Below are 21543 nucleotides of genomic sequence, written 5' to 3' on the forward strand. Positions count from 1 at the left end.
AACCCCCGCACTGCCCCCTGGGGTCTGCACCTTGTCACCCCACCCCACACCTGTCCTGGGCTCTAGTCAGCCAGGGCCTGAGGGGAGAGAAACCTCCCGCACTGCCCCCTGGGGTCTGCACCTTGTCACCCCACCCCACACCTGTCCTGGGCTCTAGTCAGCCAGGCTCTGAGGGGAGAGGAACCCCTCCCCACAATGCCCCCTGGGGTCTGTACTTTGTCACCGGGAGACAGAGTGGCCCCGCAGGATGGACAGGTCCCGGGTCACTGCAGACAGCGCCTGTGGGCCAGAGACGAGCTGGTCATGTTTAGAGGTGCAGGTGTGTTGGGGGACCCAAGCCTGGTGACCAGGAGTGTCATAGGGAAGGGGCAGGGTCCCTGGGCTGCAGTGGGCTTGAGCAGCACCTCCGCCCCAGGTGTGCTGGGCTCCCCGCTCATCTCGCTGCTGTTCTGGATCCTCATCTGCTTCTCCATCGCGGCCCTGTTCACCAAGCGCTACAGCGTCCGCCCCCTCATTGTGGCTCTCATCCTGCGCTCCATCTACTACCTGGGCATTGGGCCCACGCTCAACATCCTGGGCGCCCTCAACGTGAGTGCCAGGGGGAGCCCCACGCCCAGCGCCCCCTGCTCATCCCACAGACATGGCTGAACCTGGCCTCCTGCGTCCCGGCAGTCATTGCTCAGGTCTGCCCCCTCGTCCCTGTGTCGGGATCCCAAGCTCGTTCTAGACCCTCAGTCAGGACCACTCTGTCTCCTCCGTCTCCCTGGGCAGCTGGGGCGTGGCACTCGGAGCCAGCCAGCCCTCCAGGGGTCACTTTGGAAAGCCAGTTCAGGCTGCTGAAGCACTGAGTAGGCGTGTGCTGCCTGGAGGCCCTATTTACATTGTAGATTTGTATATTGTGACAATTTCCTGAAGGATGGAAATGAAGTGCTTTGAGAAGGGGCACCGGGTGCATCTCTGGAACATTTTCATTCGTGGCGTGTCTGCAAGCTGAGTAGGATCAGCTCAGATTCACGCCACTGAAGGCCTGTCTGCTGAGCTGGGCACGGGGCGGGCCATGGGGCAGGAGTGGAGGTTCTGCTGGGTGGTGGGGCACTGACCTCCATGCCCTGCACTCGCCCCCAGCTGACCAACAAGATTGTGTTCGTGGTGAGCTTCGTGGGTAACCGTGGCACCTTCATTCGGGGTTACAAGGCCATGGTCATGGACATGGAGTTTCTCTACCATGTGGGCTACATCCTGACCAGTGTCCTGGGCCTCTTTGCCCATGAGCTCTTCTACAGCATCCTGGTGAGGCCCTGGGGGGAGGTGGTCACAGCACTGGGTGGGGGTGCATGGGTGGTTGGGGCTTCTTGTGAGTTTCGAGTGGTTCCCCAGCACCAGTCTTTGTCCTGTCCTGTTGCTGCTGGGTGGCGGTGGGGGGCATGGATTTCCAGACCCCAGCCTGGCCTTTGTTCCACCCAATCACGTCAAATGTCTCCTGGCACATGGTTGGCCTGATGAGTTGGTTATCCTTGCCTCTCTGTGCGGTGCACCTGCCCATTCCACCCCTCAGGCCACTTACTCTAATGCCAAGGCATCAGCACTCCAGGTTCCTCCAAGAAACCCTGCCTGGAACCCCTCCCCGAGCCTGGGTACACCTGGCCACGTGTAGACCCTGCCAGGGGAGGCTGTGTCCTGGGCGGCCCCATGTCCAGTGACGCCCCAGCCCCTCAAGGCCCTGCCCCTCCCTGCAGCTCTTTGATCTCATCTATCGCGAGGAGACACTGTTCAACGTCATCAAGAGTGTGACCCGCAATGGCCGTTCCATCCTGCTGACCGCCCTGCTGGCCCTCATCCTGGTCTACCTCTTCTCCATCGTCGGCTTCCTCTTCCTCAAGGATGACTTCATCCTGGAGGTGGACCGGCTGCCTAGCAACCACTCTCGAGGTCTGAATTCCTCTTGAGGGGTGGGGGGCGGGAGGTGGGTCTGGTCTGAGCAGGGGCTGGTGCCGAGACCAGGCCTGGGAGTGCGCTCCCACCTGGCTCCGTCTCGTCTCTTGGGTTCTGCAGAGGCTTGGCTTACACGAGTTAGCTTCCCTCTCCCCTGGACACTCCCAGGCGGGACAGCCGTGGGTCTCTGGCTCCCTGACGAGCCACTTGCTTATACACCATCATGCATGTTAAACTCAGAATTTGCAGACCCTCCTCTCCCTTCCATTAGTGCTCAGCTCTGCGGGGGCAGGGGCCTGAAGACCCCTCACTTGTAGTCAGAGTGGGGACCTGGCAGGATCAGGGAAGGCTTCCTGAAGGGCGTGATGCTGGGGACAGAACCAGCGGGGTGGTAGCGCCAGGCATTCAGACCCCCTGATGACCTCATCCGTGCCCCCTGCAGCCAGCCCCCTGGGCATGACACACGGAGCTGCCGCTTTCATGGGCACGTGCAGCAGGGACCACGAGGACTGTGTCTCGGGGGTCTCGGTGCCTGAGGCCCTGGAAGGTGAGGGCCATACCCCTGGGAGTCCCGCTGGGGAGGGGGCAGAGGCAGGTGGCCTGGCCAGGGGATGAGCACACTCTCGGCTCACAGAGGACGAGGAGCTGGATGGCACGGAGCGGGCCTGTGACACTCTGCTGATGTGCATCGTCACTGTCATGAACCACGGGCTGCGCAATGGTGGCGGCGTGGGCGACATTCTCCGCAAGCCCTCCAAAGACGTGAGCACCCTGCCCCACCCCCAGCCCACCTGGTCCGAGCCCTGTGCCGGCAGCCCCTGTGAGGGTCTTCGGGAGCGCAGGATGAGGGCCACAACCAGTCAGAGTGCTGTTCTTTTCTGCTGGGGCCTGGGCCCCCTTTATCGTTGCACTGACACTCGCCTGAGCGTCCCCTGGGGGCCCCAGGAGACTGCTGGGCCCAGATTCCCTCCTCCTCCCCCCTGCAGGAGTCCCTCTTCCCGGCCCGTGTGGTCTACGACCTCCTGTTCTTCTTCATCGTCATCATCATCGTGCTGAACCTGATCTTTGGGGTGATCATCGACACCTTTGCCGACCTTCGCAGTGAGAAGCAGAAGAAGGAGGAGATTCTTAAGACCACATGCTTCATCTGTGGTGAGGCCTGGTCTCTGCCCAGGGGAAGCCCCAGCGGGGCTGTGCGTGCTGTGGGCTGGACCCGTGCGGTCTCGGGAAAGGGACTCCAAGACCTTTCCTTTGGACCCTCTGGCTTTGTGGATGAGGACACTGAAGCCCTGTGGGCCCTCAGCCTCTGCCCCAGGGCAGGGCAATCCCCACCCCTGGTGCGAAGTGCTGGGGTCTGTGACCTGTCTGTGAGCCCTTTGCCCAGCTCTTCCCCTCGGGCGCTCCGTGCGCACTGCACTGCCGGTCCTCGCTGTCACTGAGGAGGCTGCAGCTGTGGCAGGGCGGGATCTCCACGGCTAAGTGGCGGGTGCTTTAAATAGAAATGACCCAAATAGCCGAGAGAGGCTGCCGCAGGCGCGCATCAGGCCTGGCTGGAGAGCGAACGTCCCTTCTGCATCGCGAGCTGCGTCCGCCCCACCAGAGCCTCGCGGGGGGCTCTTGGTGGCCAGTGTTCACCCCTGCCCTCCGCATCCCCAGGTCTGGAGAGGGACAAGTTTGATAACAAGACGGTGTCATTCGAGGAGCACATCAAGTTTGAGCACAACATGTGGAACTACCTGTACTTCATCGTGCTGGTGCGCGTGAAGAACAAGACGGACTACACGGGCCCCGAGAGCTACGTGGCCCAGATGATAAAGGTGCGGCCGGGAGGAGCATCTCTCCGCTGCACTCTCTGGGGGCGCGGGGTGGGGGCCAGCTGTGGACACTTGTTGGAAGGCCAGCGAGGAGCAGCCGGAGCAGCCCTCAGCTGCACCGGAGCCCGGCCAGCTGCTGTGCGGCCGAGGACTCTCCTCATTCTCTGCTCAGATGTGGGTGACAGGAAACCGCCTCCCCCACTCCCTCCCAGCAAACCTGTCGGCCCCAGAGATGATGTGTGGTGTCCCTGGGGTGCGTGGTGCTGCGCCGTGGACTCTTCCAAGGGGCCTTTTCCGGCTCAGTCAGAGGAAAGGCAGCTTTCTGCAGCCTGGATGGTCTCAGGCGGAGAGCGCCTGGTAAACTACCAGCCTTCAGAGGAATCACTGAACCTGTCCAATTTCTATAGTGACGGGCGTTGAGGAATAAGAAAAAGTCTTACAGCATTTAGGGTAAAGGAAGCCCGTCACTCCCATCTAGAGCGCAGGTCTGTGCGTGGCAGATAAACTGCAGGCTAAAGGGGAAGGTCTCCTTAGTGAGGGGGCCGAAGGGGCAGGGGGTTCTGCTTGTTTTAAGTCCACCGTGTTTGCTGCTCTGAGTGCAGGCTGACTGTTGGTCTGAGAATTCGTAGCTTGCGCTCCCGCCCGCTCCTCCCAGGACCTGGGAAACATGGCTCAGCCTCTCAGGCACACGTCAGATGTCCCAGTCCGCAGCACAGCCTGTTACCTCAGTGCCACCTGACTCGCGTCTTCCTGGGGTGTGGGGCATGCGTGTCGGGTGTCGGGCAGGGCGGGGAGGAAGGAAGGAAGGAGATTCGGGGTCTGGGTGCAGAGACCGTCCCCCCACCTCTTGCGGGTGTTGTGAGAGTAAACAGATGGTGCTGATACCAGCAAGAGACTCGAGGCCGCCCAGCGGAAGTCAGTCTGTCAGCCTGCCGCAGGCTGCAGCCTCAGCTGCCAGCTCGCCCCGGCCCTGGTCAAGTCACTTTTCCATGACGTCCCTGGGAGTCATTCCGTCAAGGGTGTGGCAGAAAGCTCCCCCTGCATTGCTTTTCTAAGCGAGACCTCTCTAGGTCGGGGCCAACTTGTTCACTGCACTGGTGATCTTTTTCAGAATAAGAACCTGGACTGGTTCCCCCGGATGAGGGCCATGTCCCTAGTGAGCAACGAAGGGGAGGGGGAGCAGAACGAGATCCGGATTCTTCAGGACAAGCTCAGCTCCACCATGAAACTGGTGTCCCACCTCACTGCTCAGCTCAACGAGCTTAAGGAACAGGTGTGCACCCAGCCCCGGCCCTACCCAGAGCCTCAGATGGTTACTGAGCCTGCCGGAAGGGGGAGGGGGGCAGGGGGAGGCTGCTGGGCCCTCCTGCTCTCCCTACCCCCCTTTCCTGCAGTTCTGGGATGAAAGATAGGTCCCAACACTCCTCGTGGGGCGCTAGACTGGGGTTGACGGCACCCGTGCCCCGAGCCCCCCCCCTCTTGCCCTAGCAGCTGCTAGGGTCCCTCCCGGGGCTTGCAGGGGAGGGCCGGGGGAGGTAAAGGCATCTTTGTGCATCTCAAGACCCCCTCTTGCCCAGAGCATCCTCCATCTGGAAGTGACTAAATGAGATCAGTAGCCCCTCTCTTAGGTGGGGTGGTTTCCCAGCTGCACCAAATCACGGGTTTGTGACACACTAATTGAGGATGAGGGTTTGGGGCTGACATCCTGGCTGCACCCTGAAGGCCTTGGCCTGCCGCCAGCTCTGAGCGCAGCTGGGTTTTCCGGGGCGGGTGGGCGCCAGCCTTTCTGCTGTGGCCACGGAGACATGGCACAGCCTGCCCGGCCCGACCCGTCGGCGTCTGTTTAACCCTAGATGACAGAGCAGCGGAAGCGGAGGCAGCGCCTGGGCTTTGTGGATGTGCAGAACTGCATAAGCCGCTGAATTCCACCGAAGGTGCCCCCGGCACGCCAATGACTGGAGAGTGGTGCCCCGCCCAGGGGCTCAGCCCCGCCCACCTCTCAGGCCAGGTGCTTGCCCCGGCCTCCAGCTCCCACTCTGCAGGCCCCCTCCAGCCCACCCAGGCTCTGACCAGCTGGGAGGGCCCCCCCGGAGCTGAGAGTCCTGCCTAGAGCCCTGAGAGACTCAAATGCACTGGGATTCAGTTCACCTTAATGCCTTAGGGGAAGACAGGTCCTCCTAGAGGACTCTTGCTGTGCCCTGCAAGCAATAACTGACATTCCTTTGTTATTCCTTCTGGTGGGTGATTAGGAGTAGGGTCACCTCTTTATCCCAAGCACTACACTTTGGCTGCTGCCCACCTCTGAGGGAGGGCAGTAATGCTGTTGCTAGTGATTTTAGGGCTTTGTTATTTAACTTATTCATGGGTGGTGTGCTCAGCCTGCCCACGGCCTCCCTCGTCTCACTTCGGGGCTCCCTCCTGCCTCAGATCTGCTGTGAGCAGTGTTGGAGTTCACTGTCCTTGTCCAGGCCTCCTCCTTTGCCGTGGCCTCTGGCGGACTGGTGACCCTGGGATGGAGACTTGTTGCCAGACTTGCTTCCTGGGGAGTCACATGCCCAGGTGACAAGGCTGGGTATGTTAGAGTGGCTAGTTTTTGACTCTTGTTTTTTCCCCCCTTTGGTGTAATGTTTTACAGATCCTTTGGCCTGAAAACTAATATGTTAATTGCCGTAAATAAATTAAGAGAAATCTAGTCCGTTAAAAGGAGTGCTGTTGCCTATACTCCCATGGGCTGTGGGGTCACTGTGGCACCCTGACTGCATAGGACACCAGCCCTCGCCCGCCAGCCTCGCCTGGCCTGGCCTGGCCTCTCCTCCCCATGGGTCCCGGGGAGATGCCGAGTGACATCCTGTCTCAGTAATTCCTGGGCAGAACTATGTTGCAGCATAAACGGTTTCTGTTGGGGTCCCATGTTTTCTGCTTCACACATCTCCCCCCTCTGGATACAAACAAGGTTAGGAACCCAGTTCCACTTCTCCCTGGTGGGGGAGCTATTGGCCTTCCCCTTCCTCTTCTCTCAAGTCTTTTTGTCAGAGCCAGCGCGAGTAGGGAATGGGAGTGTCTCCTAGTGAGAGCTAAGGCTCTTAGCGGTGGAGTAATAAGGCGACCCTGTGTTTGCCCCTGGCCTGGTGGCCTCTTCCCTATGGCTTCTCACGGAATTGCTCACAGAGCTGAGGCTCTCCGCAGCCCACGGCCCCTGCCGATGAGGCCTGAGGACGTGCTCCATGCTCTGAGTCGGGATGGGCCAAGCGGGCTTTCTCATCTCCTTGCCGTACCATCTCCTGCTGCTTTCTGTTTGCAACAGGATGCCTTTTTCAATATTATCTGCTATTTCTGGCCCTCTCCCAGGAGCTCCCACAATAAGAGGGAGCCTGAGAATCTTGCCGGAGCCAGGCAGGCCCCTGTTGGCAGGTGGTGCTCCCCTGGCCCTTCAGGAAGCACCTTCGCTTTCAGGCCAGACAGAGACCCGAGTTTCCTCTCCCTGGGAGACCTCTCTGCCCTGGCTGGTGGGTGGGGACGCATCCTTTTGCAGGCTGAAACTTTCTTCGGAGCAAAGGAACTGCTTCCTTCCAGTGAAGGCAAAGTAAGATTTCCAAACCAGGCGCCGGGGCAGTCAGGGCAGTTTATTGAGGTGTGGCATATAAGACCCCGCACTTAGGTCCGTGGGCGAGACAAGGATTTGACCCAGTCCTTTTCCTTTTCGGAACTGGTGGCGAACTTCTCCTGCAGTTTCTTCCACATGCCTTTATTCATTTCCTTAAACTCTTCCAAGGTGTCTGCAAAGGGGAAGGCCAAAAAGGGTCTGAAATTCAGGTACGCGGATCGGCCCCCAGAGCCTTCACCGCTCAAGCACACCTCCCTTGTCACACAGTGCGTTCCTGACAAGGGTTAGTGTAGACCCCTTCTGATAAGCCATCAGACAGGGCAATGGAAAGTCGGCTGCCGCTGGAGCCAGCACTGCTTGCCAGGGCTGCATGGCGGCGCATGGCATCGCACAGCGGCCCGCAAGGCCCGCACGGCCAGGCACCACCCCGCGCCGAGCAGGGCCCTCGCCACCCTGTTCCACGTGAACAGGCCAAGAAGTGGGCTGGTGGTGTGGCGGCCGTCGGCAGCCCACGCGCCCAGATGCTTTTCTTAGAACCCGGCCCAGCCCACAGAGACCTCACTGTCTCCATTTTCCAGTTGTGGAAACTGACGCAGAGGGAGGCCCCTACCTCGCTTTTACAAAAAAACGTGCTGTGGAGCTGAGTAGGCGCCAGGGAGGCAAAAAGACCTGGGCCAAATCCCCGCCCCTCATTTCCCACCGGGTTCCCTTATACAAATTACTTAACCCTCTGAGTCTCAGGTTCCTCGTATGTAAAATGGAGATAAAAACAGCCGCCTCAAAAACTGAGCGGATTAGGAGAAACAACAGTAACTTGACAGTGCCTTGTCTGGCACCTTGCCCACACTCAGGAAAAGCCGGCGGTCTTCACAGCTAGGGCGGCAGGAGGCGGCCCTCGTTTAAGAGCCCTGGCAGACACACTCCATGCCACCCAGCTGCTGCCCACCCACACCACTCCCACCTCAAAAGGACCTAAGCAGGGTTCCTCAGCACCACTGACATTCTGGGCCAGATGAGCTTGCTGTGGGTCCGCACGGTGACAGAACATTTGGTAGCACTTTGGCCTCGACCCACGAGATGCTGTACTCCCACCCCCATCCTAGCTGTGACAACTGAAAGTGTCTCCAGACACTGCATCTGTCCCGAGAGGCAATCCCTACTTAGAATCCCTGGTCTGAAGGCTCTCCAGGGATAAACTTCTGTGATACCTTATTTTACTTATATTTCAAATTAGATGCTTAAATTTCATTGCCTGGATTTTCAACTGCTGAAACGAGAATAGCTATTATGAACAAAAACTTAAAGAGGTTTAATAATATTGATAATGGGCTCTTGATGAAAAGGACGTGCACTATACCCAGTTACGAGCCCGGCATCCCCCCTGGGACTCAGGAGCCCGGCACCTCTGGTGAGACACAAGATGGCAAGAAGAGCGCTCCCTGTCTACCTGCGAGCCAGGAGGCCTCTCAGGGTCTCCGATGATCCAGCCTGGGTAGGTAATCGTGTGACCTATGCTGTGGCCATGTTTCAGACTTGCCTGGCCCTCAAATCCTCTCACTAGAAACACGGCAAGGTGCATCTCTGCCCTGTCAGAGGAGACATTCAGGAAGCTAATTCCACATGGTTGCAACAAAAACATGAAGCTTGCTGTGAAAACAAATTACCAGCAAATTTCCTGTAGCTGAACTCCCAGCCTGAATAAGCTGCAGCATGGGCCAATGGTGGGGAATCTTCTATCTCCTCCTTTGCTGTAGCATATTCTCTGCCCCACTGTCTCCACCCCACACCTGGCCTAGTTTAGAGGCATCACTGAAGGCAGAAGCAGAGGGTAGAAGCAGGGTGCCCAGAAGTTACGTGCATTATAATAATTTTTTTAAAAAGATACAGAACCGGGGTACAGGCCAGAAGTGCAGGGGGTGAGAGGATTCACCAGAGACAGAATGGGGAGCAGAATAGGCAGACCTACTGAAATACACTGCTGAGGGGAGCAGCGAATGTAACAGGAGAGGTCTGCCATGCCATGTGGGTCAGACGCTCTCTGGCCTGCATCGAACTCATGCTGCAGTGACAGCAATGGCTTCATAGTGCTGTGCTTTAACCCACTGAGCCACCAGGGAGGGCCCACATTGTAATATTAAGTTAGCACCCTGCTCAGGCTCTGGGGGGGCCTCACAATGACACTGCGCATCCATCTTGGTAATTATACTAGGGGCCTAGGGGCCTGGGCAGGGGTGGGGCATGTGTGTATTTAAAATTGCCATTAAAGTGATTCTGTCTGGCCAAAATATCTTCACCCTAGTTTTCCAGAGAGTTGCTACTAAAATAAAAATAGGATCAGAGTGGATACACAATAGCAGGTGACATCACCAGGTTTTAATCTGTTCAGAAGGTAAGAGCTTTCTAGAAGGTCAAATCTCCAAAATTTAGTTGCTGAAGGTTGCCAGGGGAACAGGAAAGAGAAATTTCTGGAGTACCAGAAGGCAAATGTTTCAGGGTTATGCTCTCCTAGAAAAGGTCAGCCTATTTTTGTATATGATAGGTCCTTGGCAATAAAAATAGTAATTTTCCAGAACCTGCCTGTTTCCACGCAGGGTTCTCTGCCATCATTGCCACCTCCTGCTGAAGTGACAATGGAGATGGGGAAGTAGGGAGGGGGTGGGCTAGGCAGGGTACTTCCTTTCTTCTTAGTCTGGGCCTATCAGCAACTTCAAAACATACCTATCTCTATCCCACTGACTACATCCCCTGGGTCAGATAACTCCAAGGCGGATATCCCTATAGACATTTATTGAATGGCCTTTTGTTTTAATTAAAACCCTCTTTTATAAAGCCCCCTTAGGACCATAAAAATAAAATTATTTTCCTTCCATTCTGATTTCAACTACTTCCATTTGGCAAATATGTATTCCCCTATTCCCTGCTGCCAAGCCTTGAATTTAAAAGCTCTGAAGATGGATTTTCTGTTTTAAATAATGCCTTTGACCTTCTCCATATCTTATGGCGAAAAAACATGAGCCCTTTAGCTTCAGAATTTCCTCTGGGCTACTCCACAAGATTTTCCATCAAGCAGAACTGTCTTATTAGACAATTCATCTAACTCAAAGAATTATTTGCAAATCAACCAGAAAGGGTGGCTGTGCTCCCAATACCTGTGGCCAGGATCAGCTTGTACTCTTCCACAGACAGCCCACTGAAGCTCGTGTCTCTCGGCCGAGGGTACTGGTCACAGGGCCAATGGGAAGAGAAGGGAGGGAGAGAGGATGAGTGCTGTGACATCAACAGAGACCCCAAGATCCTGGTGAGCGGGCCTGCTTTCCTCAGCGTTTAACTACCACTGGCTGGGAGGGGGGCAGAGGCCAGGGAGGGAGCAGCAGCGCCACCTGGAGGCCAGAGACGGGGCTTCAAAGCACCTGTATCAGGGTATCCGGACTGGGTATGGCCCACCATTCTGAATTTCTGACCAGCTGCCTGGTTGCTCCTGGACCACACTGTGAGCTGTGAGAATTTAGAAAAGATCCCTTTTCCTTGCCATGTATGTGTGGAATGAATGAAAACATTTTTCAAGTCTGGAAAAAATAACACTAAATGGAACTTGATAGTAATCATGTCAGGGCTGAGGAAAGGCCCAGCTTTGTCTGGCGGGACTTTCCTGATCACCCCATCTTTATCGCTAGGGTACAGGGAAAATCCAGTTCTGTCAGAGTAGATGGGGAAATGTGTATGAGATCTAACAGTCAGCAGATACATCAGAGAGCACACACTGACTTGTAAAATACAGGCTGGCTTTTAGTCATAATTAGAAACAGCTTTTATTTAGGTGACCTAATGCCTCACTAAGAGCCTCTAACAGGCACCTTCATTGGTTTGGTTGGAATTACTGGCTACATCTGAAAGTTGCAAACCTGCAGTTTCTTACAAAACATTGTGTAATCACACTTTCCCTTGTTCTCGTCGGTGGGCCTCGTCTCCAGTCAGAGGCTGGGATCATACAAGACAGGGGTCTACTCACCTTGTGTTTGTAATAGTTGGAGTGCAGTCTTGCCAAGCTCTCATACATCTCGTCACAGGCCTCAGGCTCTGCAACCTGGAAAAAAACAAAGAGCCTCGAGGAAGTGAGCCAACAAGGCCTGCCTCCCATATTGTGTCAGCACCTCAAGGAGGACCCTGCTTAGACAGGTGCTCATGCAGATGCAGCTCAGTGCTGGCTTCTCCATGGGAAGTGACCTTGGCCTATAGCTCTAGCTATCAGAAATCACCTTCCTGGAGCAATGGCTCCTCTGCCTCATCTACACCCCAACCTGCAAACACCTGTTGAGCACCACGACGCCAGCTTAAGTGGGAGACACCGCGCCAGCTGAAGTGCCAGGGCAGTGCAGGCAACAGGAAGTCAGAGGAGGGTCCCCACATGCTCGAGTGCTCAGTGAATGGTGGAAGTGACACTGGGCTGGGTGCGTGAAGGGTGCCCAGGAGCTGGGGAGTAGAAGGGAGAGGAGGGCCTTCCTGGTTGTGGGGGTGGCATAAGCAAGCAGGAGCAGAGGGGGCTGCTCCAGACCCTCCAGTGTGGCTGAGGACCTGAATGTGCAGGTGACATGCTGAACTGGAGAAAAAGAAAGGCTTCTGAGTTAAATGTATTAAATGTTCTTTTATGAAAAGTAAAAAAAAAACCCACCTGTGTTAAGCGAGTGTTGAAATTTGACAAGGAGACATAAAGAAAGCGGCATTCTGAGACAGCTGAATTGAGAACCGAGAGAGACCAGTGAGGCCCTGCTAGACAGGAGAGGCCCACACCCCGAGGCCGTGACTGGAAAGGGAGGGTGCAGACACGGCGCAGGTGCCCCAGGCGCAGTGTCCCGCTGGGGCTTCCCAGAGAGATGGGCCACCACACAGAGGCGAGGCGGGTTTTTCCTTTCTGCTTTGCTTAGTTTTCCCTTAACTCTGCCCTTACAATTATTTATCTCTAGTTCTTTATATTCTGCCAAGAATTCTGAAAGCTCCCCAGAACAAAACTTGGTCCTTTATGCTTTTTCCTAGAATTAAAATGATGGATTTTTTCAACTTAAATCCTTTCTCGAAGAAGGCAGAACATAAATAAATCAGCAGTGAAGCATTTTAATGAGGTCGCTCTGCTTCCGCCTGTGTGCATGTCAAGTGAGGTTCCCACTTCACAGCAAACAAGCGGGCCGCCGGCCATTTCGTTCTGGGAGCGCCACCCAGGTTTAGGCCACTCGTCAGAGAATGTGGGGGGGCCCCCTCAGAAGAGAAAGGATTAAGGGCTGAGGAGGCAGCTAGTGTCTGAGTAAGAACCAACAGCATTATCTGGGGGTGGGGCTGGAGGTGGGGGGGCGGCTAAGGGCTCCAAAGAAAGAATGGGGGGGGACCAAGGGAACAGGCAGCTGCGCCCTCTGACGGAGAGTCCAGCTAGAAGGAAACTATGCCGCAGGCTTGGGAGGACAGCATTTTGAACACTGAGTCTTTAGCGGGCCACGCACAGCCAAGACCTCACACACAAAACAACGACAGAGGTGTGAGAAACAAGGAAGGAGCATTACACCAGCACAGAGTTTTCGACGTCATGCAGAGGGTCAGGAAATAACTGCATTCCCTTTTGCTTACGCTCTTCACACCGCACAACGTCCACTCACACGTGTGAGACACGGGCCGGGGGAGCCTGCAGCGTGCCAGCCCTGGCGAGGCCTCCTGGCCGAGCGGGGCAGGAGTCCGACGGCCTGGGTCCCTACTTGGCACTGTCCCTCCTCAGAGAGGGCAAGTCAGTCCATCTCCCCTCGACTCCACACTAAGCGTGGCCACATTTGCTTTACCTTCTCTGCAGCGCCCTCTCTCTCTCCACATTTTCTGTCAGATCAACTAGAGACTAAGTTGAGGACAAAGCACCTCCACTCCACATTTTAGTATGTTTCCTACAAACAAGGGCACTCTTATGTAACCGCAGTTCTGTGATCAGATCCAGGACACCCAACACGGCTGCCACCCTTTCATCTCGCTTGCCAGCCATATTCCAGTTCTGCCACGTGCCTCAGCAACCATCTTTACAGAAAAACCCCTTCCAGCTCAGGACCATGTACTGCGTTTACCTGTCATGTCTTTCTTTCGGCTGGGACAGTCCTCAGCCTTTCTTTGTTTTTCACACACTGACATTTGAAGCACACTGATCAGCTTAACCTTTCTTTTAAGAGAAAAGATAATAATAGTTTCTATTCTGAGGGTGTATGAGGATACATGAGGTAATGGCTGGACTACTCTGAGTCCCGGGCCTGGAACACTGATGAATGGCAGTGATGAGTATTGTTACTAAGAGCAGTTTTGTTACTATGAGCAGTAGTAAACAGGAGTCGTAAACACAGGCCCCTGCCTCACTAGTCACAAGAAGAGGACTCAGGATAATCCTGACGAAATGAAGGGTGCTCCGGGCATGGGGAGGGCCCCCTGCTGCTGGGGGAGCAGGAAGGGTCACACCTGAGGATGAATGGGAATTACCAGCAGGAGTGGGGTGAGCGTGGGGTAGGAGTGCCAGCCCGTCCAGGCACAGGACCGGCTTCATCAGCGCAGGCCGGGGGAGCGGCAGGAACCAGCCAACAGCCTATCGTAGGAACGGAAAATCGCTGAAGAAGCGTCGCACCCTACTTGACCAAACCTCCAGCCCTGACCCTGGTGGCTCTCCAAGGTCAGCTCAGCGGCGTTCAAACAAACCCGGCCTCTGCCCAGTCCATGGAGCGGCTTATACAAGCCGCACCCTCTCTTCCCCTGTGGCGCCCCCTCCTGCCACCATCGGGGCACCCTCCCAACCAAGCTCATCCCAGGGACCTGCCCTACTCCCAGCACCTGGCGCCTGGCTTCCTGCTCTGTCAGACCAAGATGCTGCTTCCTGGACATGAGATCCTCACCCTCAGAAGTCCTGCCAGCAGGGGCTTCAGCCCCTCCAGGCAGACCTGCAGCAGGGGAGCAGGGTGTCCTCTTCTGTGCCTCCTTTCCCCCGCTGTGCTGGGCAGCAGGGAAGAGGGCAGGGTGCAGAGGGTGGGCGGGGTCACCCTCGCTGGGCATTGCTCTCCTGAGAGCAAACAGCAGAATCTGAGTACAAAAAAAAAAGCGACCGCCCAACCTCTTAAGATTCCTTCAGTTTTAAATCTCCCCGCTATAATGCCTAGTGCCTTGCGGTTTAGGTAATGGTCTGAGAAGGAACCGAATACCTACATAGCTACAAGTAATCACCAAAAAATGAACCTGTCATCCAAATTCTCACTTGTGGTCAGAACGCGCAGCCATGGCACACACAGTGCCCGGTGGCGGAGGTGGGTATCTCCGGCACGCCAGCTTCCAGTCCACGCAGAGATGGAGCCATGGGCGATTGTGGGTTCCTAGTCACACCCCACACAAGCTCAGCAATTTTTTTTTTTTTTATGTGTGCATACAGAGCTGGGGTACAGGCCAGAGGCTCAGGGGCAGTGAGAGGCTTCACCAGAGACAGAGCGGGGAACAGAACAGGCAGATTGACGAGGTACACTGCTGAGGGGAGCAGTGGGCGGGCCAGGAGAGGTCTGCCGCGCCATGTGGTCACCTCCGGGGCAGGCAGGAATCGAACTCATGAGGAAGCGGCTTTAGACTCTCAGTGCTGTGCTTTAACCCGCTGCGCCACCAGGGAGGGCCAAGCTCAGCAATCTTAACAGTCTTGTTTACTACCCAAAGGGATGCCGATAGATATACTGCCTAATCCCAGGAGCCTCGCCACACACCTCCATCCGGTGCTCTACTCACACCCCCCACACAAACACCTCAGAATTCTGAAATACATGGTTTCCTGATGAAGTGTCCTGCATGCTTTTAGAAATATTCCTATACTGTATGCTTTTAGAAATATTCGTATAGACAAGCTTTAAATTACCTGATTTTGCATTCACACCTAATGAGATTACGGACATTTTAGGACTAATAGCAGTGCTGGGTTTGCAAAGGCTGCAGTGGGGCATTATGAAAAATTCAGCTTTGCTCCCTAAATGTGAATAAAATAGATGTTCAACTGACAAAGTGTCCTTTATGGCTCTATTTTTGCTCCTTTTGCATTTCCCCTGCTCAGCCGTCAGTAAATTTCTCTTTACCATATTAAACTTTTATACATACAAATCTACATCAGTGCCGCAGGCACTGATTTCGATTTTTAAAATTGAATTTGGGGCGGTGACAGCAATTGGCATAGCAGCCCCGACTCTGCTCACACAAAGGGACGCATAAGCACTTTTGGGAAAGGGTGCCGCAAATTGCTTTGCTAATTAAGGTAGACTTGGATTCAGTCCAGGAGGATCTATGAAAAAAGGTTTTCATGACTTGGTAATGAACTTCTAAAATGAGTTCATTCCGTTAAGAGAGCCTATTCCCTTCATTCAATTCAATTGGAAATGCGTTTCCTGAGCACATACTACGTAGAATACTTTGCCAGGGGACTGTGTGGGGGACATAAAGATGACCCAGCCTGTGTCCTGGAGACATCAAGCTGAAATGAGACGGGCGTGGGTTACGAAGCAAACACGGCTGGACAGCCTGTGACTGAGTGCCGGAGTTGGAGCGGAACACAAGCGCAGGTCAGAGGCGGGCTGGCGCTCAGGGCAGGTGTGGCCAGGAAGGCTTTGAGTTTCACTGCAGTGACAGCTCACAGAGTGAGAGGGAGCCAGAGTCCCTCACTTCAGGGAGTGCAGACTTCAAAGCTGACCTGGGCATGGGTGGAGGCAGGAAAGGCAGGGGAACAAGGAGGCCTCAGGCAGGCAGGATCCTCAAGATGATCCAGGAAGGGCTTCAAGGGTCCGGGAAGCCACCAAATTCTAGACAAGCTCTGTGTGTCTGGGCTTTTAGGGCGTGGGGAGAGGGTGTCCACAGAGCACCAGAATCTCAAAGGTGGATACCACTTGTATGGCAGCCAGTCGGGGAGGCAAGTAGATACTCTGGTGAGGGAGGGAATGAGCTGGGATATGGTGAGAGGTGAAGCAGGCTGGCGCTGGGCCTCAGAGGGCAGTGAGGACCTCACAAAGTGCCCCCCTGCTTGTGCAGGAGGCAAAGGTCTTTGACTAAAGCAGAGAGCCACTGAGCCTGTCAGAATTCATTCCTTTAGAAGGAGCATCAACATATTTAAAGATGCGTAGATAGCTGCCTTTGGGCTACACATACCTGGGAGAGGAAAAAAGGTACAGCTGTCTGAGTTCCCTCTCACAGATGCTTCTCCTCAAACTCCTGTCCTGCAAGCAGTAGGTTCAAAATGATAACTAAGAATAGCGCAATCTGCTTTTAGGCCATTCCTCAAAAACTTAACTTCAGGGGGTCCAATATGTGGGGAGGGGAGTGACATCACTGCCAGCAAACCCATGCCACACTAAGGAATGGAAAGACCTGGCCTCAGCTACATCATTGAGGAAACAGCATTATCGAAAACCTTTGACTCCACCTCTGAAAAGCTGGGAATATCACTTATATTAACACAACTCAAGACAAACAGGGCCACATTTATGCCTGGATTTAAAGCAACTCCAAGAGCTCCCTGGCCAGTCCCCGCCTTCCTGGGTGGCTGCTTGTCGGAGCTGTGCCTGGTGCTAGATAAGTGGGTGTTGGTTGCAGTCAGGGATCTTTTAAGAAACTGCTCGTGCACCTAATGAACTCATTAGAAGGCTTTGCTCCTTTCCCTGTACTTAAGTCGACAATTACAGTTGTTTTGCCACCTTCCCCCATGTTGTGATTCTTTTATTAAGCTCGTAGTGCCGCAGGGAACACGTGTTCTCCTCAGGAACTATATTCCAAGGGGGCAGACCTCATAAGCACTGACTTAAAAAAGCTGCACAATAGGATAGCAGGTGTAATAGGTATTAAGTGTGTTCCCGCTTCCCACCACCTTCCTAGTGGAGGCTTTCAGGTGGACCATGAGACTCCCCAAAGAGCAAACTGAGGGGGACCAAGTGGAGACTGTGTTCTTGTCCTCTGGTTTCCAGTCTGAACCCTGCTTTCCAGTGAGCCCGGCTCTGCCACACCGGTGTCCTGCAAGGACCAGCTTTCTCCCCATTCTCCTGGGGAGGTTGTGGTTGGGACAAAGAAAGCAGATGGGTAAATACAGGGAGCTGTTTAATTCTTTGCTTTAACTGCCCATGGCCCCAAAAAAAGGTTGTGCAGGGAAGGAAGGGAAGAGAGTGGCCTGATGTTCACGGATCAACAGGCTTTTCCAGCAGGAAGCAAGGTAGCTGAGCAAAGAGCAGGCCCCAAGGAGGCCACCACAGACCCGGGCCGGGACACTGTCTGTCTTATCCTGCCACTCAGTGCCAGGAGACCCTGAGTTAATTGTTTTACTTTTCTGATTTTGTTTCCTCTGTAAGATGGGAGCAGTCACGGCTAGCCCACTCAGCTGCCCTCGCAAAAATATGCCTTGCATGTGTACTGTATTACTGTTAAGATGCAGGATGCCAGGAGGCCTGCTCGCCCCTCCTTGATAGGGACAGAAAGCCTGCGGGACAGAGCCGCCTCCCTCTCCAGTTCTATCTTTCTGGCACTGGCACGACCAAGGGAAGCTGCCAGCTTAATGAAGAGTCGACCTGAACTACCTTCTCAAGGAGGTTATAAATGAGCCAGGGGCGTCGGTGGGGGGTGACTCACAGTGCTGTTCTCAATTCCAGCAAGGGGCTGATCCAAAAATTATCACAAAGATTTACTAAGCCCAGGAGCACTGTCAGGTGACATGGGGATGAGGTACCACGACAGCGGCCTTGAGTAATGTGTCTGCTGCAGTCGTGATGCGCTGGTTCACTCAATCAGGGGAGCATCATTCATCAGCCACTCTGGAACCATCACCTAAGTCCTGACTTGCACTTACAGCCATGACTCAAACCTGTGTGGTCCTTCGACTGATCAGAACCATCACCCTGCGGGATGACAAAGGACGACAACTCCAAAAGAGAAAGCTCTCCCCTCCTTTCCTGGTCCCTCTCACACTAAGTAAAGTGGGCAAATGTCGCACTCCCTTCCCCAAGCTCTAGGCTCTCCTCTGGCTTACTTTAGCACTTGAATTTCATTAAAGTCACATATCAGCACAACTGGCAGCTTCTTGATGATAAGGGCTAGGTCATGTCACTCTAGTTCCCGCAGGTCTTCCCACAGTAAGCTTTACAAATCAGTTCTCTCCACTGACACAGAAATATTCCCTGGTTATACCTGCAACTATACTGAAGTGTTTTTTTGTCTCACGACCCATACCCAGTCATTTATCTATCTGTTCACTCAAACATTTACTGAATGTCTTTTATGTGCTAAGAACTATGCTAGAAACTGGGAAAGCCTGAAAACCGCACCCCTGCCCACCACCCAATCTGCAGTCTGGCTTCCACAGCACCACTCACATCATAGGTGGGCAGGCCTGGTTCTGTATTGGGTTGCAGAAAATATGTTCCTGCACAGACAGGTCATGGTCAAGTCTCGCAAAAGTCATCTCTTCAGGCTGTGTTATGTATTACATTTCTTATCTCTAACCCCTTGCGCGAGTCCCTGGCTCACATACCCGACTGCCTACTTGACATTTCCACTTGAAGTAAATCCAGTGGGCATCTCAAGTTTAATATGTCTAATACCAAATTCAAGATGTTCTTCCCACACCCACCTGTTCCCCATCTAGTCTTTCCTATCGGTAAATGGCACCACCACCCAGTTGCTCAGGCCAAAGCAGTTTCGGCATTACCCTTGGTTCCTCTTTCCCTTTACCTTACTCTAAAAATATCAAAAAGTCCTGTTGACATAACCTTCACATTACAACCCCAATCCAGTCACTTTATGTTCTTTGCCACTACCCTCATTCAAGCCACCACCAGGGCTACCACAGCAGCCTTCTCTTCAGCCACCCTGTTTCTGTTCTTGCCCCCTTACAATTCATCCCCCACAACCAGCATGATCATTTAGAAAATTAGGTTACATCAGTCCCCCCCCACCCGTGACTTCTCACAGGTCTGATAACATCCAACTCCTAAAGAGAGCCCACAAGCCTTCACTGTGCCTGGCTCTTGTCCTCTGACCTCTGCTCTGAGCAGACACCATCCTGCTCACTACCTTCAGTCACTCTGGTCATCTTTGTATTCTCTAATACAATGACAATCAACTTGCGGCCTCAGGACCTTTGCACTACCTGGAATGTCCTTCCTGTCGGCTACTCCGTGGCTCTCCTTCCCTTAGGTCACATCCATGGGTCACCTCTACAGTAAGACCTGATCGGGCTATCATAACTAGTATTAACCCTTTATCATGCTACTCTATTTTATATCCATCACAGTAGTTATCTGGAATGTTTTGTGTATGTCTACTGGCTTACTGGGTCCGGAACTAGAATGTACACTCAGACCTCATGGGGGGCAGGACCTTATCTGCTCAGTTCTGTCTCCAGCACTTTGAACAGAGTTCTTGGAAAATGACAGGTGCTCAGTCAATATGTGCTATACAAATGAATGAACCCCAGAGCTGCAGCACCACGCGGAGAGGTGAGAAACATAGGTCTACTACTCACACACAGAGACATGGGCTGAAGGCCAAAAGCTGCCGCACCGCTTACAGCGGCCCTGGAGGCAGGCAAAGGTTAAGTGGAGATCCTGCAGAGGTCCCCGGGGATCATTCTGGTTTGTGCCCAACAGTGGCCTGTGTCAGGGCAGCAACAGGCCTGAGACTCTCACCACCACCTGAGACAGCGGTGAGGGTTCCAAGCCTGGCTGCACCTTGAATCATCTGGGAACTTATAAAAATACTGAGGTCAAGATCCCCCATGCCAGAGAGCCCGATTCAATAAGGCTGAGCGATCCTGGCATCCAGGTCCTTACAAAACCTTCCTCGGCAATCCCAAGGTGCAGCCAGGCGGGCGCAGAGAAGGTAGGGTCGTGGCTCTCTGCAGCTCCTCCGGGGGTGAGCGCGCACGTGTGGCCCGAGCGGGAGGCGCGCGCATGTGCGGCCCCCGCCGCCGGCCCCCGCGCGGGCCCAGCCCCTGCCTGGTCCCTTCCTCCCCAAGCCCCAACCGCCTCCCGCCACAGGCGGACCCCACAGTCCGGTCACCTGGGTGTTCTCTCCCTCCCGAAAGGCCTGTGCTACCCGCTGTCGCAGGTAAGTGCCCAAGTCCCGGCCCCGTTTGGTCTCGTCCACTGGCCATTCCTCACAGAGCCTAAGAAAACGCCGGTAGCGGCTGGCAGCCATCTTGGGCCCCGCTTGTCCCCGCCCCTAAGGGAGGAGTCGGCGGCCACGGTGGCGCTTGCGCACTAAGGCTCGCTGGTTTCCGGAGCAGGTGGGGGGGGCGGGCGGGAGGGAGGAAGGAGTGAGCATGCGCGGCGTCGCGGGCGCTTTGCGGCTCTCCGGGTAGCGGCGCTGCTGGACCTTGCACTGCGCGCGGAATTGTGTCTCCTGGGTCCCCTGGGGAACCCGCCGGCACCCAGGGCCAGCGAGACGTGGAGTACCTCAAGGACAGCTTTGCTTCTTTTTCTGTGACTGCCCACGCTCCAGACTAAAAAATCCCTCCGGCGCCGAGACTGCTATTTTGCCTAAGCAAATATACTGACATGTAAATACAGGTGGTGATTTGGTGGAAATGTGTTTGAACTTAGTCGCGCCGGCTGGCGTGCCCCTCCCGGCCCTTTCTCCTCTTCCCCTCCGGCTGTCAGTACCCTTTGCTAGTGAGTCTCAGTTCTCCGGTTCTCCCCTATTAGTTGTCCCTTCTGAGCGTCCCTTTCGCAAGCAGGCACTTTGCCCTGAGAAGCGCAGGTTTCCTAGCTTAAGCAAAGTCCTCTGGGGTGGTTCAGATGGGAAAAACTTGTTTGTTATACCAGGCTTTCTCAACATACTCCAGCTGTTGCATCATGTGCACTGATCCAGTTTCCCCTCCTTTTTTAATATTTAAACTTATTTTATATCATCCTTCATTTTGTGCCTTTTTTCATCTCAGTTGTAATCCCCAGTTTTGTTCTATCAAATATTCTCTCCATCCAGATTTTCCTTAACTGAGTCTTAGGACTCCTCTGTGTCTTCACTGCCCCTTGTTTAGCTAGGACAATCCCATGACCCCCAAACCTCTTCCTTCATCCCTCTCTCCTCTTCTGCTTTGTGAATCCAGGAGACGCCTGCCTGCGAGGCTGGGAAGGCATACACAATCAAAACACAAAGTTGAAAGTGACAGGGGCTTTAATTGAAGTG

At 54.5% G+C, this 21543-nt stretch overlaps 2 protein-coding genes across 2 annotated transcripts in view; one reads left to right on the forward strand and one right to left on the reverse strand.

The window, feature by feature from the left end:
• ITPR3 (inositol 1,4,5-trisphosphate receptor, type 3) overlaps positions 1-6440 on the forward strand; it is a 66471-nt gene extending 60031 nt beyond the window's left edge. The window contains exons 49-57 of the mRNA XM_004673977.2: positions 416-588; positions 1126-1290; positions 1737-1929; positions 2375-2479; positions 2567-2694; positions 2919-3084; positions 3589-3749; positions 4858-5019; positions 5600-6440. Coding sequence (XP_004674034.1) covers positions 416-588; positions 1126-1290; positions 1737-1929; positions 2375-2479; positions 2567-2694; positions 2919-3084; positions 3589-3749; positions 4858-5019; positions 5600-5668 — 1322 coding nt within the window. The 3' untranslated portion in view covers positions 5669-6440. The remainder of the gene's footprint in view (positions 1-415; positions 589-1125; positions 1291-1736; positions 1930-2374; positions 2480-2566; positions 2695-2918; positions 3085-3588; positions 3750-4857; positions 5020-5599) is intronic.
• Positions 6441-7354: 914 nt separating this feature from the next.
• LOC101625820 (ubiquinol-cytochrome-c reductase complex assembly factor 2) lies at positions 7355-20594 on the reverse strand. Its single transcript, XM_004673386.2, has 4 exons — positions 20416-20594; positions 11360-11434; positions 10500-10569; positions 7355-7522 (listed from the first exon to the last, which is right to left on the reverse strand). Exons 1-4 carry the CDS (start codon positions 20551-20553, stop codon positions 7401-7403), a joined length of 405 nt encoding a protein of 134 aa, XP_004673443.1. The 5' UTR covers positions 20554-20594; the 3' UTR covers positions 7355-7400.
• Positions 20595-21543: the final 949 nt, after the last annotated feature.

The sequence above is a fragment of the Condylura cristata genome, unplaced genomic scaffold, assembly GCF_000260355.1.
Source record: "Condylura cristata isolate star-nosed mole 26May11 unplaced genomic scaffold, ConCri1.0 scaffold00001, whole genome shotgun sequence".
In the NCBI taxonomy this organism is placed as follows: domain Eukaryota; kingdom Metazoa; phylum Chordata; class Mammalia; order Eulipotyphla; family Talpidae; genus Condylura; species Condylura cristata.